Source organism: Vanacampus margaritifer, chromosome 2 (genome assembly GCF_051991255.1).
Source record: "Vanacampus margaritifer isolate UIUO_Vmar chromosome 2, RoL_Vmar_1.0, whole genome shotgun sequence".
NCBI lineage: Eukaryota > Metazoa > Chordata > Actinopteri > Syngnathiformes > Syngnathidae > Vanacampus > Vanacampus margaritifer.
Window position 1 is genome coordinate 55,515,858 of NC_135433.1, and position 23,838 is coordinate 55,539,695.

Here is a 23,838-nt window from a genome sequence, read left to right on the forward strand (position 1 = left end):
TTTGAATATTTTGTTTGTTTGTTTTTGGTCCAACCAGATTTGTGCTTCTATGTTGACTTGTCAATTTAATCTGCCCAGTACATTCAATGCCAGAAATGCTGGCCCATGTCAACAACTATAGCGCTGACTACGCAAAACAACTGCACTATGTGAGGAGCAAAGAAGGGAGGATGGATTTTGTCTATAAAAAAATTAGCATAGCTGGTGATTATATTGTTAACTGTCAGCTATATTGTAGTGTAGAGGCTGTTTGAAGGTGATGTACTTAAAATAAAGTATTAAATGTTTTGTTGTTGTTTACTAATTACATTTTATATATGTCAAATCTCTCTCTCTCTCTGTCTCTCTCTGTCATACCAAGCATAACTATATTTGTTTTTTATATATTCATTTTTTTAAATTGAGACGTGATATGATGGCAGCCTGTTAAAAGGTGGAATAGGTAATTTAACCCTCACAAGAAGGCAAATACTCAGAGATAATCCTTACAAGTATTGGGAAAACGTGCAATCTTATATATGTCAAATCTCTCACACTCTCTCTCTCTCTCTGTCATACTAAGCATAACTATATTTGTTTTTTGTATATTAATGTTTTAAAATTGCGACGTGATATGATGTCAGCCTATTAAAAGGTGGATTAGGTCACTTAACCCTCACAAGAAAGCAAAATACCCACAGATAATCCTTACAAGTATTGGGAAAACGTGCAAACTGGAGCCTGGCTTCGAACCCAACCTCTGAACTATGAGACAGACAACAAAACCACTCTTCATTGTGGAAAATATTAAATAAATAAATAAATAAATAACGTGTAGTAATATATTTGATCATATTTCCATAGATTTTATAACTTGTAACTCCCATTTTGTTTTCACGGGATGGTCCACGGAGGCTTGAATTTCTGAATGTTATGTAACCAAGCACCTCACAGTGAAAGTGCTCATAGGGTGTGCAGTACAGTACTTTTGAAAACAGGAAGTCAGCGTGAAACCGTGCAAGCGGAAGTAGTTCTCCACGGCCCGAAAAGAAAATAAACACCGAACGCTCGAAACGGGTCTTGGTAAGTAAGGACTTTTGTCAAGTTTGCATTTTTAGCTGTAACGTGTAAATGTTTAGGAATAAAAAAAAGAAGAAGTGGGGTTTGAAGATGCTTGTAGTGACCTTTCCCCGTCGTTTGTGGCGTTAGCATATGCCGTTTAAAAGTTGGCGTTGTTCAGAAATTAAAATTCACAATAATGTATGTCTACTACGAATTATTTTCAGACATGCAACATGTTTTTTTTCGTTATTACTTCATTGACTGGCTTTTCATTACCAACAAACCGTGAGCGGTTTAACCTGCTAATAAGCAATATTGTGCTTTTGCAGAAAGTTAGCTGGTGAAAGTTAGCGATAGTACATGAAAGCGACTTCAGCTGCAATAAGTAGTTAGTTAGCAAGTCATTACACCACTTCATTGGTTCTTCGTTATAACTTGAGAACTTTGTGTAGAAACCACAGCATATAAATAATTCAACCGAACTATGCAATAACATTGAAATGTAAATGAACCATTCAAGAATTGGAGGACATATGTACTTCAAAATTTTAAAAATGAAAAATAAACATTAACTTTTCCGATTTTCTGCTACATATTCATCAATAATAGGTACTAAACTATAAAAGGCTTGCAGTTGCTCATCTTACAGATCACTGGTACGATTTAAAAAAAGAAAAATCACAACCCTGTTAATGCAGTGCAACTCCGTCACCAAACACAGCAACAAGTAACATGGTTGCAAATCTGGACGAATGTTAGCTTTCTCTCAGGAGTAGAAGCTAGCTGTTTAACTAGCTGTTACTGCTGACCAAGATCACAAAGTTACTTATGTAAATAAGTAAAGAAAACATTTCTTATTCTGATCATATGCATAACTGAGTTGCATTGGGTCGAGTGAGACATTCTAACAAAGCTAACTATGTTATAAAAATGTGAAAAAATAGAACAGAGGACATACCTATGCTCTGCCCGTTCTTTTGAGAAACTGATGATGTCAAGTCCAGCACCATCATCTGATTCACTGCTATCTTCTTCTACCATGCTAAAAAGGTTATGGTAACAGGGTTGTGTGCATGTTGTGGGACACATGTTCCATGAATAATAATTATTTTAATTTTGAAATATGTTAATTAAAACAATTGTCACCACATTTAGAAGACAGAGCAGTGAAACAAATAATACATACAAATAATACAAAACATATTTAAATTTTATTTTAACTGTGTTATTTGAGATTCAAGTTGGTCAGTAAGGGGGGTGGGACAAGAGAAAAATGGCATGGGGTAGGCCTACAAGTACTCCAGAGTTAGGTGGTGTTTAAAAAAATATTTTCAAGCATTCTTTTCTCTTAGTTTAATTAAAATTATTATTATTATTATTTTTTGATTTGGTCTCATGATAAGTACATTTAAACAGAAATTGCATTTTTAGTAGTAGTTTTGTATGTGGATTATTTAAAATTTGATGTATGAGACGTAAAATGTCCTCCAATTCTGGAGTTACCCATATTTAATACTATTAAATACTCTTCCCCCCCTATTTTGAGCACTGGTATTTTCAGGTGGAAAGGAAAACTGTCATAATGACCATATAACGGCAAAAGGAAGCTAGGAAATTTTTACCAGGGGTAGAACTGCACACTGTTGTCTGACCATTTTACATGTTTGCATGACTATAATTACATAAATAATTAAATAAATATGCACAGGGCTGCACTAATGAATTTAAATTTTTTGGGGGGTGATTGATTAATCTGTTGAGTATGTTGTCAATTGTAAAAAAATATATATTCAAAAACAGTACATCATTTCAAATTGACATTGCAGAAAATGCACAAACATAAATTTTGATTTATTTCTTAGTTTGGTCCATGATATCTGTCAGAAAATTGGCAAAAATGGTTGGTAATCATTGTTTTCCAAAAGCAGAGATGTTTGCAAACGTTTTATTATATTATATATTATTATTTTGAAAATCTACCAATACCATCCATGGAGGACTTCAGAAATTGATGAATATTTACTGCTTAGAGCAGAGGTGGGCAATCTCGGTCCTCGAGGGCCGGAGTCCTGCAGGTTTTGGAAGTTTCTCGCTTCCAACACAAGCTGATTCCAATCAACAGGATCGTTATCAGGCTTATGCAGAGCTTCCTGATGAGCTGATCATATATCAGCTGTGTTGGAGAAGGGCAACATGCAAAACCTGCAGGTCTTCGGCCCTCGATGCCCACCTCTGGCTTAGAGGCTGAAATTCTGAGGATTTTGACTCATTTTAAATTAGACACTGTCGCTAGACGATTACCGGTAATCAATTATCAAATAATTTATTTTGATTTGATAACCAAATGTTTCTGATTTAGCTCATTTTTAGTTGGGCTGTTTTCCCATTGGAAAACAAATTTCATACTCAAACAAATTATAAGTAGACCAGCGTCCAAGAACTGCAGAAGGTTAAAAACAATCTGTTCTCATGACAGAACTCAAGAGCACTTTAGTCCTGTCATTATTGATACTAGGAAACTTTTAAGCACGGTACCCTAGTTCTTTTAAGCTTGTCCTTTTTGCTAACTTCAATTCATAATTTCTGTCCTCGCCTGCTGTAGATCACAAGAGAAGGATGGCTTCATGTAGTACAAGCAATGAGGATGAGCGCAAGGTGCGGGAGTGCGAAGTCTATGTTCAAAAGCACAACATTCAGCAGGTGCTCAAAGACTGCATCGTCCAGCTGTGCACAGCCCGGCCCGAACGACCCATGGCCTTCCTCAGGGACCTCTTTGAAAGACTGGAGAAGGTTGTTTCTTGCACAAAAACTCTGATATACAGTAGTTGGACTGACTATATTATGTGATTTAGCAGGGCTGTGCCATGCATTTATTCTAAAAATGCTGCATTGACTATATAGCAACTGCCACATTGTTCCCATTGTGTGTATACATTAGTGAAAGAGAGCAGCGTGTCAGCATACAATGTTGGAGTTAAGGTGGACATACACTTGTCAGAGTTGCTGTAGAGCGTAGACACATAGTGATTTAATTGTGCATTGTCACACACCGTTGGCTTAATAACAAGCATGTGGCGGACATGCATGTGGCAGATTTGGCCTGCTGTCAACTTAACAAATCTGCAGCACAAGTCATACAACAACACCATATATCTTTTAACATGCACAGTTTATTTATTGCAAAGCTGAGCTAGACTTCAGCTTATTTGTGACCCAACAGTACTAGAAGATGGCTTGGCTGGGTGAATGAAAATTTTAAACCAAACAAAACTGTTTTATTTTGATTTTATGATCAATAATAAGACATAATTGGAGTTAGTTATGTTCAGCAATTATTTTTAGAGGAGCTGTGGTCTCTCCCTCCTGTGTCATAATGTTATGTATTCAACATTTTTTTTATTTATGAGAAGCAGGGTTTTTATAGTTTTGGAATTTTTCATTTTAGTTATTTGGTTTATTTTGTTTTGAGTTTTGTTTTTTAAATTGAGTTAGTTTGAATTAGTTTTCAGGGTGGTTCTGTTAGTTTAATATTTTTTTGTTATTTCATAAGTGTTGTTTTAGTTAAAAAAAAAAGAAGAAGTGTGTATTACTTGTGCGCAATATTTAAAAAACACCATAGGAGCAACGTCATCTGAAGGTGCTTTTCTATTGGCTGCGGCTAGATGACGTCACTTTTGTGTGACACACTTTCAAATGTCCTTATTCCGGTTAATATCAAAATAAATCATCCCCATAGGTTCATGCATTAAATTGATTACCAAAGACTAAAACGAAGGACATTTTTGCTATAATTATACTTTTTTCAAAACGTTTTAGTTAGTTTTGTAAACATAAAATGTAGTTTCAGTTAGTTTTCGTTTTTTTAAAAGCATTTTCGTTTTTATTTAATTTCGTTAATGAAATTGTTTTTTGAATTTAATTTAATTTTTTTTTGTTAGTTTTAGTTAACTAAAATAACCTTTATGAGAAGTCATTGTCATGTAAATGAACATACTGATGATGCTTCTTGACCTAACAGGAGGAGGTCCAGCAGATGGTGTCACAGCAGAAGTCCATGGACTCTCGTGAAGATGAAGTTTCACCACCCATGAATCCTGTAGTGAGGGGCAGGAGCAGGAGAGGAGCCATCAGTGCTGAGGTGTACACAGAGGAAGACGCTGCCTCCTATGTCAGAAAGGTCAGGAGTCATAAAGTACTGCTGCAAATTTGCACATAGAAGTGAATAGGACCGTTGCAGCTTTTGTGACAGCTGTGGCTGTTTGAAAGTGCGATGGAAATAAAGATGACGTGACTTGACTTCTATAAGTATTGAAATCTTATTGAGCAACTTTTAGGGTTTGTAAAATATTGGAGTTAAAAAAAAATAATAAATCCTAGTCAATAGACATCTTTGTTTTAAAAATCTAATAAAAAGTTCTGGGATCTCCCAGGGCGTGGCAGTAGCATGTTTTCAAAAGTTACATAAAACCTTAAACAATTGTTTTCTACAGTAAATAAAGTTTCCAAAATTTTAAAATATCTGAAGTATTACATTTTTTTTTTTTTTTACTCATCTTAGTTTTAATTTCAAACAAAAACAGAAGGTGCAGAGAGTTCCCAGGGTCAGAAGCATATATGAAAAGTTAAATAATTTTTTGTATTTTTTAATTACATTTAAATGAATTCCTTGAAGTTAACTTTTTTTTTTAATACATCTATAATTGGCCATATGATTCTTCAAAATGGCCGATGCCGATATTTGTCAAAATTCTGAATATCGGCGCCGATAATTGGCCCGGCCGATAATCGGTCTGTCCCTAGTGCGCAGACAGCAGCCTGGAATATGTTCCTTTACATGATCACCTTTTGTGTGAAGGTTGTTTGACATCAAAGATTCACAGCAGCTTATGCAGTGGCTGGCCCTTTTCCCTGCAACAGATGACGTTCATTCAAGCAAATTCTTCAAGCTGAGTGTTATAATTTAGGCCCATTATATTTTGTCCATTTTGTGTACAATTATTTTACTCTGCTGCCAGGTTGGCATTGCGAATCAGAATCTGTTCTCAATTATGTACATTACATGGCTAAATAAATAAAATTAACAAATGAATAAATTCTATTGTATGTATGTTTGTATGTATATATACAGTATATGGCTATTGGGGATTTTCACACTAGACGTCTCTCTCTTTCTCTCTCTCTCTCTCTCCCCCCCTCCCTTTGTTTTCTCTCTCTCTCCACCAGGTTATTCCAAAAGACTACAAGACTATGGCGGCTCTGGGCAAAGCCATGGAGAAGAACATCCTCTTTGCCCACTTGGACAGCAATGAGAGAAGGTATCATACCATTCGATTAGACAAAACGCAAAACAATCTTTGATGAACATTTCCTGCTCATCAAACAAATTTTTTTTTGTCTTTCAGTGACATATTTGATGCCATGTTTTCTGTCAACTACATTGCTGGAGAAACAGTCATCATTCAAGGTCAGCTGATTTTTGGTCTGCAGTTTTTGTGATGATAGGGATGAAAAATCAATCACAATAGAAGTATTTCATATCAGTCCGTAATCCATATTGATAATTATAATCTATTTGTGTATATTGTAATGTGTAAAGTGCAATTTTGTTTACATTGATGCTCTTCTAGCAGTGCCTGAAATGCATATTTGCAGATAATGTAAAGATGCTATCCCAAAGCCGTAGTGTTGATTCAGTTACATGAAAATGCAATGTAAGTATAGTGTTTAGTCGCCCTGACGCTAGTATCTTTTCCTGTTTCAGGTGATGAGGGAGACAACTTCTATGTTATCGACCAGGGAGAAATGGATGTAAGATTACTTTTGTATTTTACTGATATTACATTTGCTGAGGTGATTAAAAGGGGACACACTGAAACAGTCAGCAAGCCACAATTGTTAAAATGCCCACACCAGTATATTGTATCGTACTCTGAAGTCTGATGTGAAGGGCGAATACAGCCAATGAAACATTTGACTAGACTGTGTTTGAAACCAAATTCTTTAAGTTATTCAATTCTGGGTACTCTGTGAGAACCTTGTTCTAAAAGTGTAAATGTAAGATCATAATAAAAGTGTTTGCCTCATATTGTCACCAAAGAAAAATGTTAGCTAAAAAAAAAGTTTTGTAGCCTCTGTGTTTGGCGATTCGCCGGCCTTAATTGACAAATGTAATTTGGAAAACTTCTTGCGTCTACCAGTGAAAACACAGTCAATGCTTTTACTGTCTTTATAGGGGAAAAGTGCTGTTGTGTGTGATCTCCAATCTAAAAGCCGGTCAGTCAAATTAAGTGGAGGTAAAGTCATGGCTTGGGTCTGCATAGCTTCTTCTGGAACAGGCTAAATAATCTTCAATGAAGTATGTTGTACAGCAGAAAAAACACTCAGCAGTAGGGGTACTAACCTTTTTGAAACTGGGTGGTACATATATGAATAACACATTTGTTCAGATGTCCTTTAATTATATGTTATAAATCATGAAAAACAACATCACTGTTCCAATACTTTTGAGGGAGGTATTAAGTCTGAGATAGAATTCCTTCAGAAAAGCCCACTCTAACTAACATATGCTCAGTTTAAATACTTAGGCCTCGATAGCCGTATTCAAAGATTCCAAAAGCGGCTGTACCATCAAACAAGGTCAAGTGCAATTATACTGTACATGTTACTTAATTGTGGTGGATCAGTGACTGCAATATCTGTGCATTTCCTTGTAGGTATATGTGAACAATGAGTGGGTGACCAGCATTGGTGAGAGTGGCAGTTTTGGGGAGCTTGCTCTGATCTATGGGACCCCTCGCGCAGCTTCTGTTCGCGCTCGTTCCGATGTCAAGCTGTGGGGTATTGACAGAGACAGTTACAGGAGAATACTCATGGTAAGCAGTGCTTTTTACACATAGCATTGGTAATAACTGCATTGTGTATTACGTTTTACTATCTATACGTATATCGCTGCTGTTGGGCCGAAACCTCAAGTCACAATTTGGAAAAAATTTTATTTTTCCAAAAATCTATACCATTGGTCACTTCACATGGGTGAGTGTTATTTTTTAGAAATTATTGACCAATATTATGGCTTGCTCTCTTTGATGATGCAATGTTAATTGTTGAACAAACATGCGTTCTTGGGGTCTCCTGAAATTGAGGTTTAAGGTTGCGGCTCGATGCCAGCGATATGTTACAGTACATATCAATGATGTATTGAATTGGATTTATAGGGAAGCACTTTAAGAAAACGTAAGATGTATGAGGAGTTCCTAAGCAAAGTTTCGATTTTAGGTGAGTTTTGAATGTTACAAATTTGGCTTCTCTTTTAGACTTTATTAGTGAGTGCTTGATATTTCCTTCCCATGTTAACAGAGTCTTTGGACAAATGGGAGCGCCTGACTGTGGCTGATGCCTTGGAGACAGTGCAGTTTGAGGATGACCAGAAAATTGTTGTGCAAGGAGAGCCTGGTGACGAGTTTTTCATCATCTTGGAGGTACGCACCATCTTCTGAGACTGGATTTGCACTACACGTCCAAGTGCACAATTCCGATTCAATATTCACTGAGCAAAGTGAGGGAAGAATGACGGCAATTTCAGATATCAGCAATTATGTCAGACACTCTTCATACGCCATGAAGTAAAGATACACTTTTAGACTGCATTTACATTACATCAAGATGTTGATATTAGACAGTCCACCTACTACCGGTGTATATCATGCATCTTCACATTACATTTGTTTGAAATTAAATTATTTTATGTGGTGTTAGGGAACAGCAGCAGTGCTGCAGAGGCGGTCCGAGGATCAGGAGTTTGTGGAAGTTGGCAGACTTGGACCGTCAGATTACTTTGGTAAGTTCTAGTCAAGTAGTAGAAGACCTGGCTTGACGCATCTCAGATACTGACGTTAGTCATCTACAATTTGCCCAGTAGAACAGAACAACTACAAATTCAGTTGGGTCAAATGTTCAAATCAAGAAATGTCGCCCGGCCAGACACTTGAGGGACCAAGTGTTTACTTGCTGATAATGACACATTTCAAATCAATAAAGATAAAAAAATGCACTTTTTATTCATGTCCCTTTCAAATTTGGAAACATGACGAAGGCATATCAAAAAGTGCATAAAAACACAATAACAAAGTTGTTATCGTTTCTGGTTATATCTGAACTTGAAACTTTACAAAGTTAATTTAAGAGCGTTTTAAGCTACCCGCTAAGTTTCACACAGAGCACTGTCTGATGCATAAGGCAGCGTAATGACGTCATCTGAGGGACGACAGCGACGTAACGTGCTGCCAACCTACTTTTCCTTGCCATGGATGGAGTCCCATCTGTCAAAAGGATGCACACACAAAGAATGATGTTGAAATATCAATGACCACCTCGCCAGTTGTGTGTCTTTTTTTTTCTTTCCCGAGAGAGCTCAGTATTGTTCATTCAGTAATTTTACTGATTTGACATGTCATCATCATTGCTCTCTCTTGTTTTTTTTTTATTTAAATTTATTTTAATTTGTATTTTGTATTTGGGTGAGTTTGTGCATGTGTGTGTTCATGTGTGCGTGTGTGTGAGTGTGTACTCATTAATTCACCTAAAACCCATTAAAAATCCCATACCGTTCACCTAAACCGAATACTTCAGATTCCAGCTAGAGTCATGAGGTTGTCAGGAGACCCGAGGAAGGATAAAAAAAAAAAAAAAAAAGTGAAATCCAGCACCGACCAGACGTTACCTACTACCCACTGGTTTACCAACCAGAGTCTTTCACCAACCCCAGAAACATCTAAATTCCAACAAATTAGGGAGACCTCAAGAGACCAAAGGAGAGACTGAGGAAAGGAAGGAAGGATAAATGAAGCAGAGTGAGATCCACAGACACCAGCCTCCACCGATTCAACGACCAGAGGAAGAAGCAGATTGTGTTTGAATTTCGATAGAGGCTGGTGTGGTGGATCTGGCATGCATGAAAACATCCACCAAAGAGGGGAGCCGTCGACCCCGGCCAGGACAGAGCAAGCACAACCCTCCAGGGCGCCCCAGGCTGCAGCAGCGCCAAGGCACAACCCCCGGGCCCCACAGGGGCCACCGGCCGGGGAGCAAACCCAGGAGCCCGGAGCGCCCCCCCCAACACGGCCCAAGCCCAACGCAGCAGAACGGGGCACGGCAGGCCCACCAGGCACCCCACCGGCCCACACCCCCCGCTTCCCCCACGACCCCGCCGGCCCCCACCCATACCCGCCACCCACCACAACCCAGGCCCCGCCGCTCACAGGCCCTCAAACCCCCAGACATATTGAATATTGAATATTATTATTTTTTTCCAGTTTTGTTGGAGTCTGTTATTCTGTGTTTTGTTTGAGTTGCTGCAAATTTAAGGGCTGCATTTCCAGTCACCAAGCAAAATCCAGCTGGCTGCCGCCAAGTCATATCATGTTTATTTTACAATAATACATACCCATTAAAAGTTCATTTGTAACTAGGAGTGTTAAAAAAAAATTGATTCGGCAATATATCGCGATCTTACAGTGCACAATTCGATATGCGGCCGAATCGATTTTTAAACATCAATTTTTTATGGAAATATTCAACAAAACGTCTTACTTAGGGTTAGGGTTCACACTTAAAGCATGGAAGAATGTTCTATTCATGGAATATTAAGCCTTAATATTTTATTTCAGTTCTGTTCAAACATGAAACAGACTGCAACCTGTTTGTTAAATACAGTAGCTCAGTTATAAGCCTGAAGTTCCAGATAAATAAATACATTTTCATACAAATCTTACAGTGTACATGTACAAGTTTACTGATTATTATTTTCTAAATTTGAATTTAAAAAATCGCAATAATCAATTTATAGATTTGTATCGGGATTAATCGAATCGTTACCTATGAATCGTGATACGAATCGAATCGCCAGGTACTACGCAATTCACACCCCTATTTGTAACTGTGGCATGGAGAGTCAAGTCAACGAATGGATCTACTTTGCAACAGCCTCTCAAATATTCACACTCAATCCTTTTTCCGATTTGTATTTGCACCATATAGCCACAGCAGCCAGGACACTTTTTTCCTCCCTTGGCAATTGTGCCTTGTTTGTGGTTAAATAATACCACACTTCAAAACGTTGTTCTCCAATAAGAACACCAGGGGTTGCTGTTTTGCCATTGCAGCAAGTCACTTGGTGTTCCAGAGTCAGCCACAGACTAATTTGTTTGCATTGGCTGGTGTGTATGATGAGCTTAAGTAACTCACGTGTGAACATGAGAACAAAGAACTAAGAATTCAAAAGTCATCGTCATATTTGCACACAGTTTCCAGTTTACCCTTTTCAGCTTTTAAGACTGGTAATTTGTAATCACAGTTCAAGCACACATTTGTAATTAAAAAGAACTTGCTGACCATAAGGTGGATACATTTTTTAACAATAAATTAAAATAGCAGAGTGGAACAACATTTTATACGCCAGTATTAAACTGTCTTATCTTCTTTTCAGGTGAGATTGCCCTACTGATGAACCGGCCTCGTGCCGCCACTGTTGTTGCATGTGGACCCCTCAAGTGTGTCAAACTGGATCGGCCACGGTTTGAGAGAGTCCTCGGCCCCTGCTCCGACATCTTAAAGAGAAACATCCAGCAGTACAACAGCTTTGTTTCCCTCTCTGTGTGAACCAACATCCTCCGGTGTCAGATCCACTGACACAGGTTTGGTTCGTTTTGTATTTGACCTGGCCATATAACTGCGGCTGCTTTGTTACATAAAACAATGTTACTCTTTTTTTCAGAGAGCACTTTGGATACCTTTTAAACGCTTTGCAGTAGTTTCTATAAATTATTATTTTAGATATTGCTAACACTGGGTGGAATCTTACAAATCTCCGAAACCAGCAAATTTCAGGCAACAAAACAAGAAGGCATGTTTGTTAAGCCACATTGCATTGTCAAAGAGAGCAAGACATATTCTACAGCTGAGATTAAGAAGTCATTTGGAAAAATAACAGACCTACAAGGGGTCTGACTATGAGTAAAGATTTGTGAAAAAATATGAAATTGACCAAATTTGGACATTGGCGGTTTCTGCCTGACAGTGATAGATTTTTGTTTGTGTTTACGTACACACACGCACATACATTCACACACAATGTATTTTTTGGACTATAAATTGCTCCAGAATATAAATTGCACCAGTCCAAAAAATTTTTTATAAGTCATAAGTAAATGTGTGTACATTTCTCTGAACACACACACGGTCAGACTTGACGGCAGCACACGAATTCTGGTTGGACGAAACTTACACTTCTAACTACGTGAAACTTTTTCTTTTTAGTTTAAAATGTCTTACTATAACAAGAATCCTGCATGGCATTGTGGCCAAAGGTAAAATCCTGGTCTGTTATTGTGCATGTAATCCTTGTGGCATCAGGAAGCCACATGTGAAACTAGTTACACATCACACATTCATTGTCATAACTACTCTTCTTCTGCTTCCATTTCTTCTTCTACTTTCTTTTAGTGGTTGTTATATACTTTTGGTGCATTACCACAACCTTCTTTAGCATGCTACAAAGAAGGTGGCCACTGATATGGTAAGGCATGACTACGAACAATTCATTTTGTTCTTCGTCTTCTTTTTATTCTTTGTTGTTTTCCTTCTTATATGGACTTTTTGCAGTTGGCAAAAACTTTTAGTTAGAAAGAAGATGGTAGTAATGCACAGAATGTCAATACATTTAGAGAACAGGAATTTTGGGTGCCAATCTAAACTCTAATTTTTATATATTAATTTACATCTGAGCATTAGTCACAGGAGCAGACAAACTGGAAAAAGTGTACCTTATAGTCCGGAAAATAGGGTACATAACATACATACATACATTATTCATATTTGTTTTAGTCAAGAATAGGTCAAAAGGTGAAAACATTTGAAAACAAGTATATATACACTACTCACAAAAAGTTAGGGATATTTGGCTTTTGGGTGAAATTTCAGGCCGAGCCTAACATGCATTCAGACCTTTAAAGGCGAACTTAATGCGACCTTCTCTAAGCTTTAGAATGCACATGTTTCAGTATTTTTTGCACAAGTTGCTGTTCTAACGAGGAGCTTAACGGCAAAATTCACAACAGGTGTGTGATCCTTGAATCGACCAATAAATGTCCTGGTTCAATTAGACCTGATGTCTAAACAGTTGTCCACATCATGTTGTTCACATTTTGACATAAGGAGGCCAAGACAACACCTAAAAATGGATCAACAGTACCTTGCCATTGTGATGCTTCAAACAGGACGTTCTCAGACGGAAGTGGCCACTGAGCTTAGAGTGTCATCAGCAGGTTGCTACAGAGATACTGAGAGACTGGAAGAGTCACAGAAAGAAGTAGAAGTGGCCGCTACATTGTGAACAATGTCCTGAGAAACCGAAAAATGTTGAATGCCACTCAACTCTAAGCACGCTTAAGGGAGGTGAAAGGCACCCAAGTGTCACATCAGACCATTCGAAACTGTTAACATCAGTATGGTATGCGTGCTAAACGACCTGCAAGGGTACCTGACCACACCACCAGGCACAGGCGTCATCATCTTGCATGGGCCATGAAACATTTACGCTGGACGATGGACCAGTGGGCTTCAGTGCTGTTCTCTGATGAAAATCGATTCATGCTGAGCAGAAATGATGGCCGCCAACGATGTTGGAGAGCGCTATGCATCAGCCAATGTTGTCACCAGGTGAGCTTCTGGTAGTGGCGGTGTTGCACTGTGGGCAGGTGTGTCCAGTCGGTACAGAACTGCCCTACACTTTGTGAATGGTACAGTGACAAGCCCATCTATCCATCCATCCATTTTCTTAACCGCTTATTCCTCACAAGAGTTGCGGGGTTGCTGGAGCCTATCCCAGCTAGCTTCGGGCAGTAGGCATTGTACACCCTGAACTGGTTTCCAGCCAATCCAGGTGACAAGCCCGTACTACCTGAATAACATCATTAATCCAGTGATTGTGCCCCTACATGAACAACACGAGCCTAATTTCATTTTCATGGACGACAATGCTCCAGCTCATTGAGGTGGCATCATCAGGGAACGGCTGTTTGAGACTGGTGTACCTCAAATGGAATGGCCTGCACTTTCTCGAGACCTGAATCTTATCGAAAACCTGTGAGATCAGCTGAGTTGCAGTTTAGGGGCTGGAAACTCTGCACCCTAGAACCTCAATGACCTGAGGGCTGCCTTTCAAGAAGAGTGGGATGCCATGCCTCAGCAGACCATGAGTCATCTAGTGAACAGCATGAGATGTCGTTGTCAAGCTGTAATTGATGCTCAAGGGACAAGTTATTGAGATCTAGAATTTTGTTGTTGCGGTGTATTCACCATTTACTTTTCTTTCAATGAATTGTTTGAGATGAGGAAATCACCTGTGCATCTTTCTACTTAAATGTCCTACTTTCATGATATGATATCACTGTAGCGTGAACGTTTGACATTTTCCCCAAATTTCACCAGAAAGGCAAATATCCCTAACTTTTTGTGAGTGGTGTATAAATAATAAAAGTCAAGAAAGAAAAATGCAGTTTAGATTAGAGTAAACCAAATACATATTACAGAGACCAAAGGTTGAATACAAATTAAACAGTTATGCGGCAGTCATACTCAGACTAAAACATAAAGACTGGGGGTTTAGTGATAAGTTAATATATAAGGGAAATTTGGGGACAAACAGTTTTAGGGTTGAGACAGGATGAAATATTCAGCTTCATTGTTGTCTTGGAACTTGATGGTAAATGTTATTTTCTCATCTTTCTGCTGATTGTGTCATGTTTGGGTTCTGTTTTTCCTTGTGTGTCTCCCTTGGTCTTGTTAAGTGTAATCCTGCACTTCGTCGTGTCAACCAATCAGTGCCCTCAGCCACTTGTGTCTTGCCCCAGGTGTGTCTTGTTGTGTCGTTAGTGTTTGTGTGTATTTAGTCTCCTGTCTCCCCTCTGTCTGTGTCGGTTCATTGTCATTTTCTTCGTGTCATGCTGCCAGTTTTTTGCCTTGTCGCCCTCCCCACGTTTTGGCTTCTGCCATTTTGAGTTTGCTTTTGTTTTGAATAATTAAATTCATTTTTTGTACATCACCTCTGCCTCGCCCTGCTTCCCTGCGTTTGGGTCCTCCACCAAACTTTACCCTCGTGATAGATTGTGCCTGCCAACACCAAGTATGTTATTTTGTTGTTCTTATTAGTGTTTATTCAAAGATGTGATCATTTCATATTGTTGTTAATGTGTTTTGTTCTACAAGTAAAGTTTGTGCCTAGGCTCTAGATCAGGAGTTGGTAAAGTTTGTGCCTAGGCTCTAGATCAGGAGTTGGTAAAGTTTGTGCCTAGGCTCTAGATCAGGAGTTGGTAACGTGTGGCTCCAGAGCCGTATCTGGCCCTTTATCGGAATCTGGATCTGACTGCCTGTGCCTTGATCAAACCCCCCAAAATGGCATTACACCACCTGCGCCACAATTTAGACCTGCTTTTAGCTGCTCTAAATTTTAATCTACTTTTTGTTAGGTGTGCCAGGGATGTGTAATAGGAAACACGTTACATTCCCACAGTCATTCACCCAATGCTGTTAAAATTTCATGTTTCTTCCATGAAATTTATTTAAATCCACAATTTCATGTGTTAGTCATTTTTAAACATTGCATGTATTGTTTTTCATTGTTACGTTCCCCTTTTCATTATTTCACTTGTTTTGAATAGTACTGAATAACTACTGCTATAAATTAATAAAACAATTTAATCTTATTATAGTTTAAGCTTATTTCATTTTCCCCCCTGGAATCAGAATTTCAGATTTCTGTTAAAAAAAGTTATAATTATATATTACTTTTTGGTTCATACAATGAACAATGATGATAAACAATAATAATAAATAAATAAATGGGAGGTGCTAATATTGTTTTGGATGTTGGGCGATTCCAACAGTGTCATGAATCTCACCAATGTTACATGAGCTTTTTTTCCCCCCACAACTGAAATGAAAGTCTCTACTCACATCAAGTGCTGATACAATGTGCAGCTGCGGCAGAAGTCGGTCTGGTGACTCAAAATCTCATGCAGATGGAGTCAACAAGTAACACATAAACAGCACAATGTTGGCTACCACCTGCACGAGGAATTTAAGGCTGGCGTGTCATGAGAATGTGAGGGAATGGGGGCCCGATTGGGGGCTAAGGGCGAAAGGATGTACATTTATCAGCAAAGCATTTCATCTTAAGAACCACTCCTGAGATAAAGACTTTAACAAGTTTTCGACACAAGGTGACACTTCAGTCCAATCTAGTTTTATATAAGGTTGCCTGTCAGTCCTCAGGCAAGAAAGAGTGTGGCTTTCAGTGTTCCCTATCACTTGTACTCCACAGACCACACACTTTCACTCGTGTTCATTGGCCCATGTTCTTCTTTTCTCTTCCTCATTTCAATCCCTCTCATCCCATTCCCCTGTTCATTTATTTCTCCACAATGACACGCGTCGTCATCCTGTCAGCCTTCATTAAAATCAGTGCTAAACTGAGGAGTCTAATAGTGACAGGAATGAAGTTGTGTAGATGTTAATGAAAAAGGAATAGGAAGAGGCAGTTGGCCTGTTTTCTGAAGACAACACAATGAAGAAAAGAAAGTACTGTATTTATTTTTGTGTGCCTCAATTATTTTCCAATTCTCTCTCTCTCTCTCTCTCTCTCTGCAATTCATTCAGTCTCTGAAATGTATCCAACTTTCCACATCCGATGAGTATCCTGCCAAATGCGTGCCACTGTTGACCAGCACAGAAGTACACTACAGTGCATCGTTTGCCGTTGTAGTTTGTGGTGAAGAACAACATATTACAGTTCTATATGATATATATTGATTATGTTGCAGCCAGTATTCTAAGACAATAAAAGAAAGCCATCATGCACAAGAATCCACAGAAATTACAGCCAGCACAATGAAGAGGTTGAGAAATAAGAACCGAGTGATCTCAAAACGTGAGCCAACCACGCATCTCATCTCAACTAAAAACATACCTTGCAATTTGATATGAAGTGTCTCTTCGGTGCACAAGGACTCATGTCAAGCAACAACGTGAAGGCCACTTATTGGTGCATTCTGCCTCAGCCCACTTCTCACTAAGCAAACGTGTGAAAATCTCCTGTCCATCTCAATACACGTGCTCACGTGGATGATTTTGTGCAAGAAGAAAACTGAAAGAGCTCAGATGTATTTTGAGATCTATCTTAAGAAGAAAGCACATCCCTACAAAATTCAAGGTTTTTGGGAAAACCTTGGTGAGTGACATGCAAGGGGGAGGGGCAATCTACACAGCAGAAGTACTGGCAGGAATAAACTATTTTTGCACAGTGGGCAAGTGCTAACTCACTGTTCTCGGCAAGCCAGTCTTATTTGTTGCTGTGCCTGTACCCTGACTAACCCACACTTCATGTCATGTAGAGGCATATAACCAGCATTTAGCAGGATGGAAAATTATATCTTCTTAAAATAAACAAAATGAATCACAATACCATCTGGATAACACTGAATATAACAAAGAGAAAAGACTGCAAAAAGAGAAAACACCTCACTGGAAAGACTGTTATATGGAGTACTGAGAGCCTCGTAAAGATTGAACTTCACTATTTGCATCAAGCATTCAGAAGTATATATTATCTCAGTATCGTGACTTGCAGAAGTTAGGTTTACATTTCACAGTTATTTTTTTTCTTGATGGCCTTTGCTTTCATTTCACAGAAGGAGGGATACATGGAAAACAGGCAAGATAGGGGCTCTCGAGGACCGAACTTGGCCACCCCTGGTGTATACAGTACGTCCTAAGCTTTGGGCCAGGAGAGCATGGTAGCATTGTTATTGCATTTCCTTAACTCAAGAGCTACACACACTTTTGGGTAGGCTAGTCCTTCGGACTAGCATCACTTTTACAGCGGGCGGCTTGAATGATACATGCAAACTTCACTCGTAAAGCACAGAGCTGGATGGCTAATGGAGTCTGGGTAAGATGATGTAGCAAGCGTGCGCTTGGTGATGCGATAACAGGCATGCAACACTGACAGAATGTACATTCTTTCCGTGTTGAGAAATACCTGAACGCTCAATGGGTATTTTTAGAATTATCGAAGCTGGGTGCCGGTGTGTTCCGGCCCAGTTAAAACACCGTGTATATGTGATGACATGATGCAGATGATTTGCTGCTATAACATTTGATGTATGTGGATTCATAGTCCCTCTGCGGGAAGCCATAACTACAATGTTGCCCACAGCGAAAAATTATTTGATACCTCTGATCTATTGTAATTATAGTAAAAAAACAAACAAACACTATACTATGAGGTGGCGTGGCTCAGTGGTAGAGTGGTCGTCCCGCAACCCAGAGGTTGTGCGTTCAATTCCATGCTATTGTGACCACATTGAAGTAGCCTTGAGCAAGATACTGAACCACCAGTTGCTCCTAATGCTGCGTCATCAATAAGTGAATCAGTAGTCGAATTGTAAAGCGCTTTGAGGGCCTTGTAAGGTAGAAAAGTGCTACGTAAATGAAGTACCATTTATACATAACAAAATATGATAAAATTACGGATATACTGTAAACATATAAACAGCAAAAGTGTATAATTAAGCAAAGTGAAAAAAAACTATAGCGATGAATGTTGTAATAATAACGTTAATAGTCAATACTACATAGAGGACATTAATCATGAAGCAATAGAGGAGAATGCAAAATGATTGCAAATTGTCACAGTGAATTCATTTAGATGAAAACATCTAGATGAAATCATTAGCAACACAAAGAAAATAGTGACACACGGTGTCCTTGAGGATCTCTCCAGACAACTGCCAAAGTTAACTTGTGGTATCTTAGGTTATTTTCAGAGGATTGTGAATTACAGCGCATATATTTAAATGGTTGCTGGACTACAGAGTGACCACTAAACATTTGGCAAGCAGTCAGTACGGCTGCTACATGCACAGTTTCACACTACAAAAAGCAATTTAAAGTAGGCCTAAGTGAGAAACTGCACGTGTTGAAATTGAGAAATGCCAGAGTTCCATTCTTAATATCCACTTGTCAGTCCGCTGAAACATTTTTAAACCTGATTGATATGAACTGCACATTTGCCTCCGCCAGCCTTTCCCAAACTTTTAAGCACATCCTAAGTATGTGTGTGTGTGCGCGCGCGTGCCTGTTTGTGTGTGTGTGTGTGTGTGTGTTGTCTCTCGACACTCAACCTGAGAAAATAAATCAGTTTCATCAATAAATCAAAAAATAATATGCAGTTTAATCAATTATTGAAATAATCATTAGTGAGCAGCTCTAAATTGAAAACCTGGCAGGTTCGAACTGTCATGCGGATGGGACTATTCTTTACCAAATCACTTTTATGGGAACATATATTGTAATAGGAGATAATATCTTTTTTTTTTTTTTAATTCTTTACAGGATTTTAGAAGAAGATTTCTTCTGCATACTCCAATACATAAAGTATACACCCACATCGCAGATCTCGTGTGCGTCAGCAGGGCTCCCAGAGAATATCAGTTCATCACATGGCCCATAAACCAAAGCTCATTAGAAGAAAAAAAAATCCTAAATCCTTTTAGCTGTGCAGGAGGCCATATGGATAATGAGGAACTTAATGTATGTTAAATCCCATTTCCATCAGATCACCATTTAAAATTAATTATACTCTCGGATGTCTAGTAAGGCTGACAAGAAACATAAATCCTGGAATTTTCCATTGCTTTAATTATTTGATATCAACCTTGAATGTCCTCCTTTAAAGGCCAACTTCAATTGAATTCAAATGACCTTTTATTCTGTATTTGTTATACAGTTTGTCTCATGCAGGCAACAGAATCATAGAGTGAGTGTGAATCCTATTTAGGAAATGACTTGTAGTACATTGTTGGTGGTTTGCAAAAAAGATAAGGCATTCATTATCGAGCAGGTCTCGCTCTTCAACTAAGCCCTTTTCCCATTCTCCTTATACTCTCTTCAATCTCATTATCATGAAACCTATTGATGAAAGGAGGATTTCCTGGTCTAGTGAAGTGGATTAGTGTCCCATGGGAAAAATGCAATATATGATGAAACACTTTTTTCCCTTTCTTGGTGACTGCAATTGAAGAGAAAAGGATCTGAATGAATGATGAGGACAACCAGCACCAAAAGAGAGGGAAATAAACCCGATCATTAATCTGCGCCTCTGGGTAATAGCAATGACATCACAAGGATGCAACACAGAGGAAACTAGAATTTTTAAACAGAAACAGATGGAAAGTTGATTGGAAAGTAATTGATGAAGTGCATAAGTAATTAAAAAGGTTGATGAGTGATGTGGTAGAGAGAAAACAACAGAACGGAACGCAGATAGTGACGTTTGTCAGAAAAGTTCCAGGCTCACACAAAGCCAGGCTGAGTGGGTTGCTCCAGTTTGACAATGTTCTCAGTCAGGAAGCGTCAGATGCTCAGGGCATTGTAAGCAGGCATATGATCACCACTAGTCGTCCAGCCACAAATCTTGCCTCGTCTCATGCACTGGACGAAGCAAGCTCGTACTTGATACTGGCTGGATTCCCAACAGTACCATAATATCCATTTCTGGAAAATTCCAAGCTTGTATAAATGGGAAGGCTGCATCAGGAAAAGAACATCAGCACATGATAACCATGACCGATATACATGATTGATACGTGAGAAGATAAAAGGACAGCAATAAGTTATGTTTCACAACACGAGGACTATGCATAGCCTACCAGAAGTTTTTTCTTCTTCCAACCAATCATGTCTTGGTTTCACCAGAAGAGCTCAAGGTGAAACACTTGGGTCTGCTTTACAAAAATCCCAACTAGTGCTAAACTAGTGTTGAGGGCCCTTTTAGTGGTGTCTTTGTTCCTTGTGACCCCACTTGTTAACTTTGTGCTAATTGCTATTATCAACAGAGTTTGTGTTGTCGACAGGAGGACGACGAGTAGTTACATAGGAAATAACAGGAAGGACACAAACACACACACACACTACAGGAAAAAATACAGTGATCGACAAAGAATTCCTGTTGTGTTTGTCTGCTATGGTGGACAGCTATCATGATCTATGTTTTTGCTCATGTTATGGGTTATCTGTGGTTTTCCTGTCTCCTGTTTGCGCGTTCCATGTTTACTCGTCATCTTTCTTTTCTTTTTCTCATGTCAGCCAATCAGCTTTTTCCAGGTTTGCTCCGTTGTCTCATCATCAGTGTATGTGTATTTAGTTGCCCGTTTTTGTTCAGACTATTGTTAGATGTTACCGTGTCCTGTTGCCTGTTATTTGTGATAGTGGATCTGTCCAGGGTGTTCAGAGAACTGTTTTTTGTTTTTGTTTTTTAAGGTTATATACTCCTGTCTTGCCTTATATGTGCTTCTCATGATTTTTTTTGCCTTCTGCCTTTTTTTCTTTTTTTTTTACTTTTGCATTGTTTCTTGTTATATTTAACTTTGTTTTTGTTTAGTTTTTTACTTTTGCCTTTGTTTTTTGTTGCTTTTGCATTGTTTTTCTTACATTCAAATTATTTTTATTGTATGTCTTGTTTTCCTGTGTTTCTTATTCATGTCTTGTCAACTCATTACGTTTTAATTTCCGCCGGTTCTCGTGAGCTCTATCCCTTGTGTCAACCAATCAGCTATCTCCACCCACGCGTGTCTTATCCAGGTGTAGATCGTTGTCCTGTCAGTTTGCTTGTATGTGATTTCCTGGTTTTTTTTGTCAGATAGTGTTGGATCGCTGTTCCTGTCTTTTGTCACTAGAGTTATAAAAGTTTGGGATTATTCATTCACCTTAGTTTTTATTCTGTTTTGACTTGTGTTTTTCAAATTTGGTTCGTTTATAGAGTGAGTGTGATAGTTTTTAATTATTGTTGATTTTTTCCAAAAATGCTTCGTTTTAGATTCGTTTTTGTTAGTTTTAGTATTAGTTTGAGTATGTTTAAATAGTGGGTCACATTAAGTATTGTATGTTTTATAATGGACAGTTGTACGGATAGACAGAAATGTTCACGGTAAGGCACGCTAACAAGAACTACAATTCAGAAAGGAGTTATAAAAACTAAATAAAAACATTTATGAGAATTTTTTGCAATTTGATATGGTGTTAGGTATGTGCACAAGGTTTTCAGAAACACTGCATGTAATTGGGGTTGCCATAGCGGCCGATATGCACAATATTGAAAATGGCCACTTATGATGATTAGAATGTCACATCTCATCACTTGTTGGCACTATATCCTCGTGCAATACCATCTTTTCGATGGTCTTAAGTGTGAGGAATCTCATTTTTCTATTTAAAGGTCATCATCACAGGCTAGTACAGTACATCGTCCTTGTGTGTTGTTTGCCTTTTTCTTCTTCTTTTTTAAACATTCTGTTTTGAGTACATCCTGCACTCCTCTTTTGCCTCCCGGCTTTCCTGCACTTGGGTCATCCACCACTAGGCAAACCCTCAACCATTTGCTTCACCAGCCTTTTTGGCTTCACTCCACAATGTGACAACAGCAGCCAGGAAAATATACAACACTGCACATAAAAATCTAAATCCTAGATGGACATAGTCCAAGATGTTTTACATATATCTATTGTTAACGTTTTGATGGGGTTTATCTAAACTTATACTGCAAATGTCCACTGTTTATTGAGTATTTATTTAGCCTCCATTGTTCCAAGCAATAATTTTAGTCCCAATGACCAAATGATTGTATTAGCAATGTTTGCAATACTGTGCATCATCTCCGTAAACAGTTACATTCTCTGGGCTGGAGAAAGAACCTCATTGTTTATCTTTGCCTGCTACAAGTCTACATGACATCTAACTGATTTCAGTTTTTTTCATTTTCCTTTTACAGCATTGGAAAAATTAAAACCTTTGTAATTCTTAGACTAGCAACAAGGTCAAGGTCATGGGGGGAAACCTGTAACTGCTGACTCCCCCAGCAAAAGAGGAATGTTACGCCCTAGAACAGGGGTGGGCAAACTTTTTGACTTGCGGGCCACAATGGGTTTGAAATTTTGACAGATGGGCCGGACCAGGAGCATTTGGACCTCATAGCACAGTAAAAACACACAGATAAATGTACAACCCAATTTACTTATAGTGTGCACTTAGGACTGCGTTTTTCAAATGTGCAAAATCCACATATTTAAAGCAGCTTTTCCAATAGCTTCATTTTCATTGTTTTAGCTCAACTTTTGCTGTGTTTTTATGCTTTGTAAAGTGACCTTGGGTGTTCTGAAAGGTGCTGTTTTTAAATGAAATGTATTATTATTATTATTATGATTATTATAAAATAGCCCTAATCCAGGTAGTACGTTTGCCTCAATGAATATGCAAGATGCGGCATTTACACACTAATTGGCAAAGTGGGAGGAGAAATGTAAATAGATTATAATAGCACATACACTGTGATCTGTCAAGCCTGGTGACTGCATCTATTATTAATAGATTTCAATTCAATGCGTAAAGTTAAAGAATTTTTTTCCATTGGCCCACCCATTTTTAACCCGGGCCCACAGTACGTGTGGCACATGCGGCTGCATGATAGCCGCTGCTGCCTGTCATGCGCTGAGGACAAAGCGCGTACATCCAATCCGTCTCTGACCACTTTTCCATCTCCGTGGTGGACGCATAGCACAAGGTGTTTGTGCAGCAGCTCCAAAAGAAGCCAAAAGCCAACGAGGAAATGCTCATAGAAGTGCTCGACGCACGCCCCGGGGATGTATTCACCAATATCAACAGTCTCCTGCATGCGCGCTCCTCACCTCA

The 23,838-nt window shown here is 38.6% G+C and overlaps 1 protein-coding gene across 4 annotated transcripts; it reads left to right on the forward strand.

Annotated features, from left to right (window-relative positions):
- Positions 1-963: 963 nt before the first annotated feature.
- On the forward strand, positions 964-17,170 carry prkar1aa (protein kinase, cAMP-dependent, regulatory, type I, alpha (tissue specific extinguisher 1) a). Of its 4 annotated transcripts, none has more exons than XM_077557315.1 (12): positions 964-1,062; positions 3,644-3,831; positions 5,060-5,218; positions 6,265-6,356; positions 6,444-6,505; positions 6,803-6,849; positions 7,755-7,913; positions 8,256-8,316; positions 8,398-8,519; positions 8,797-8,878; positions 11,525-11,732; positions 16,753-17,170. In XM_077557315.1, exons 2-11 carry the CDS (start codon positions 3,658-3,660, stop codon positions 11,695-11,697), a joined length of 1,131 nt encoding a protein of 376 aa, XP_077413441.1. In that variant the 5' UTR covers positions 964-1,062; positions 3,644-3,657; the 3' UTR covers positions 11,698-11,732; positions 16,753-17,170. The 4 variants fall into 4 exon arrangements, with proteins under 4 accessions (XP_077413441.1, XP_077413440.1, XP_077413438.1 ...); XM_077557314.1 differs by lacking the exon at positions 16,753-17,170 and adding an exon at positions 11,813-15,800; XM_077557312.1 differs by lacking the exon at positions 16,753-17,170 and having other exon boundaries at positions 11,525-15,800.
- The last annotated feature ends 6,668 nt before the right edge of the window (positions 17,171-23,838 follow it).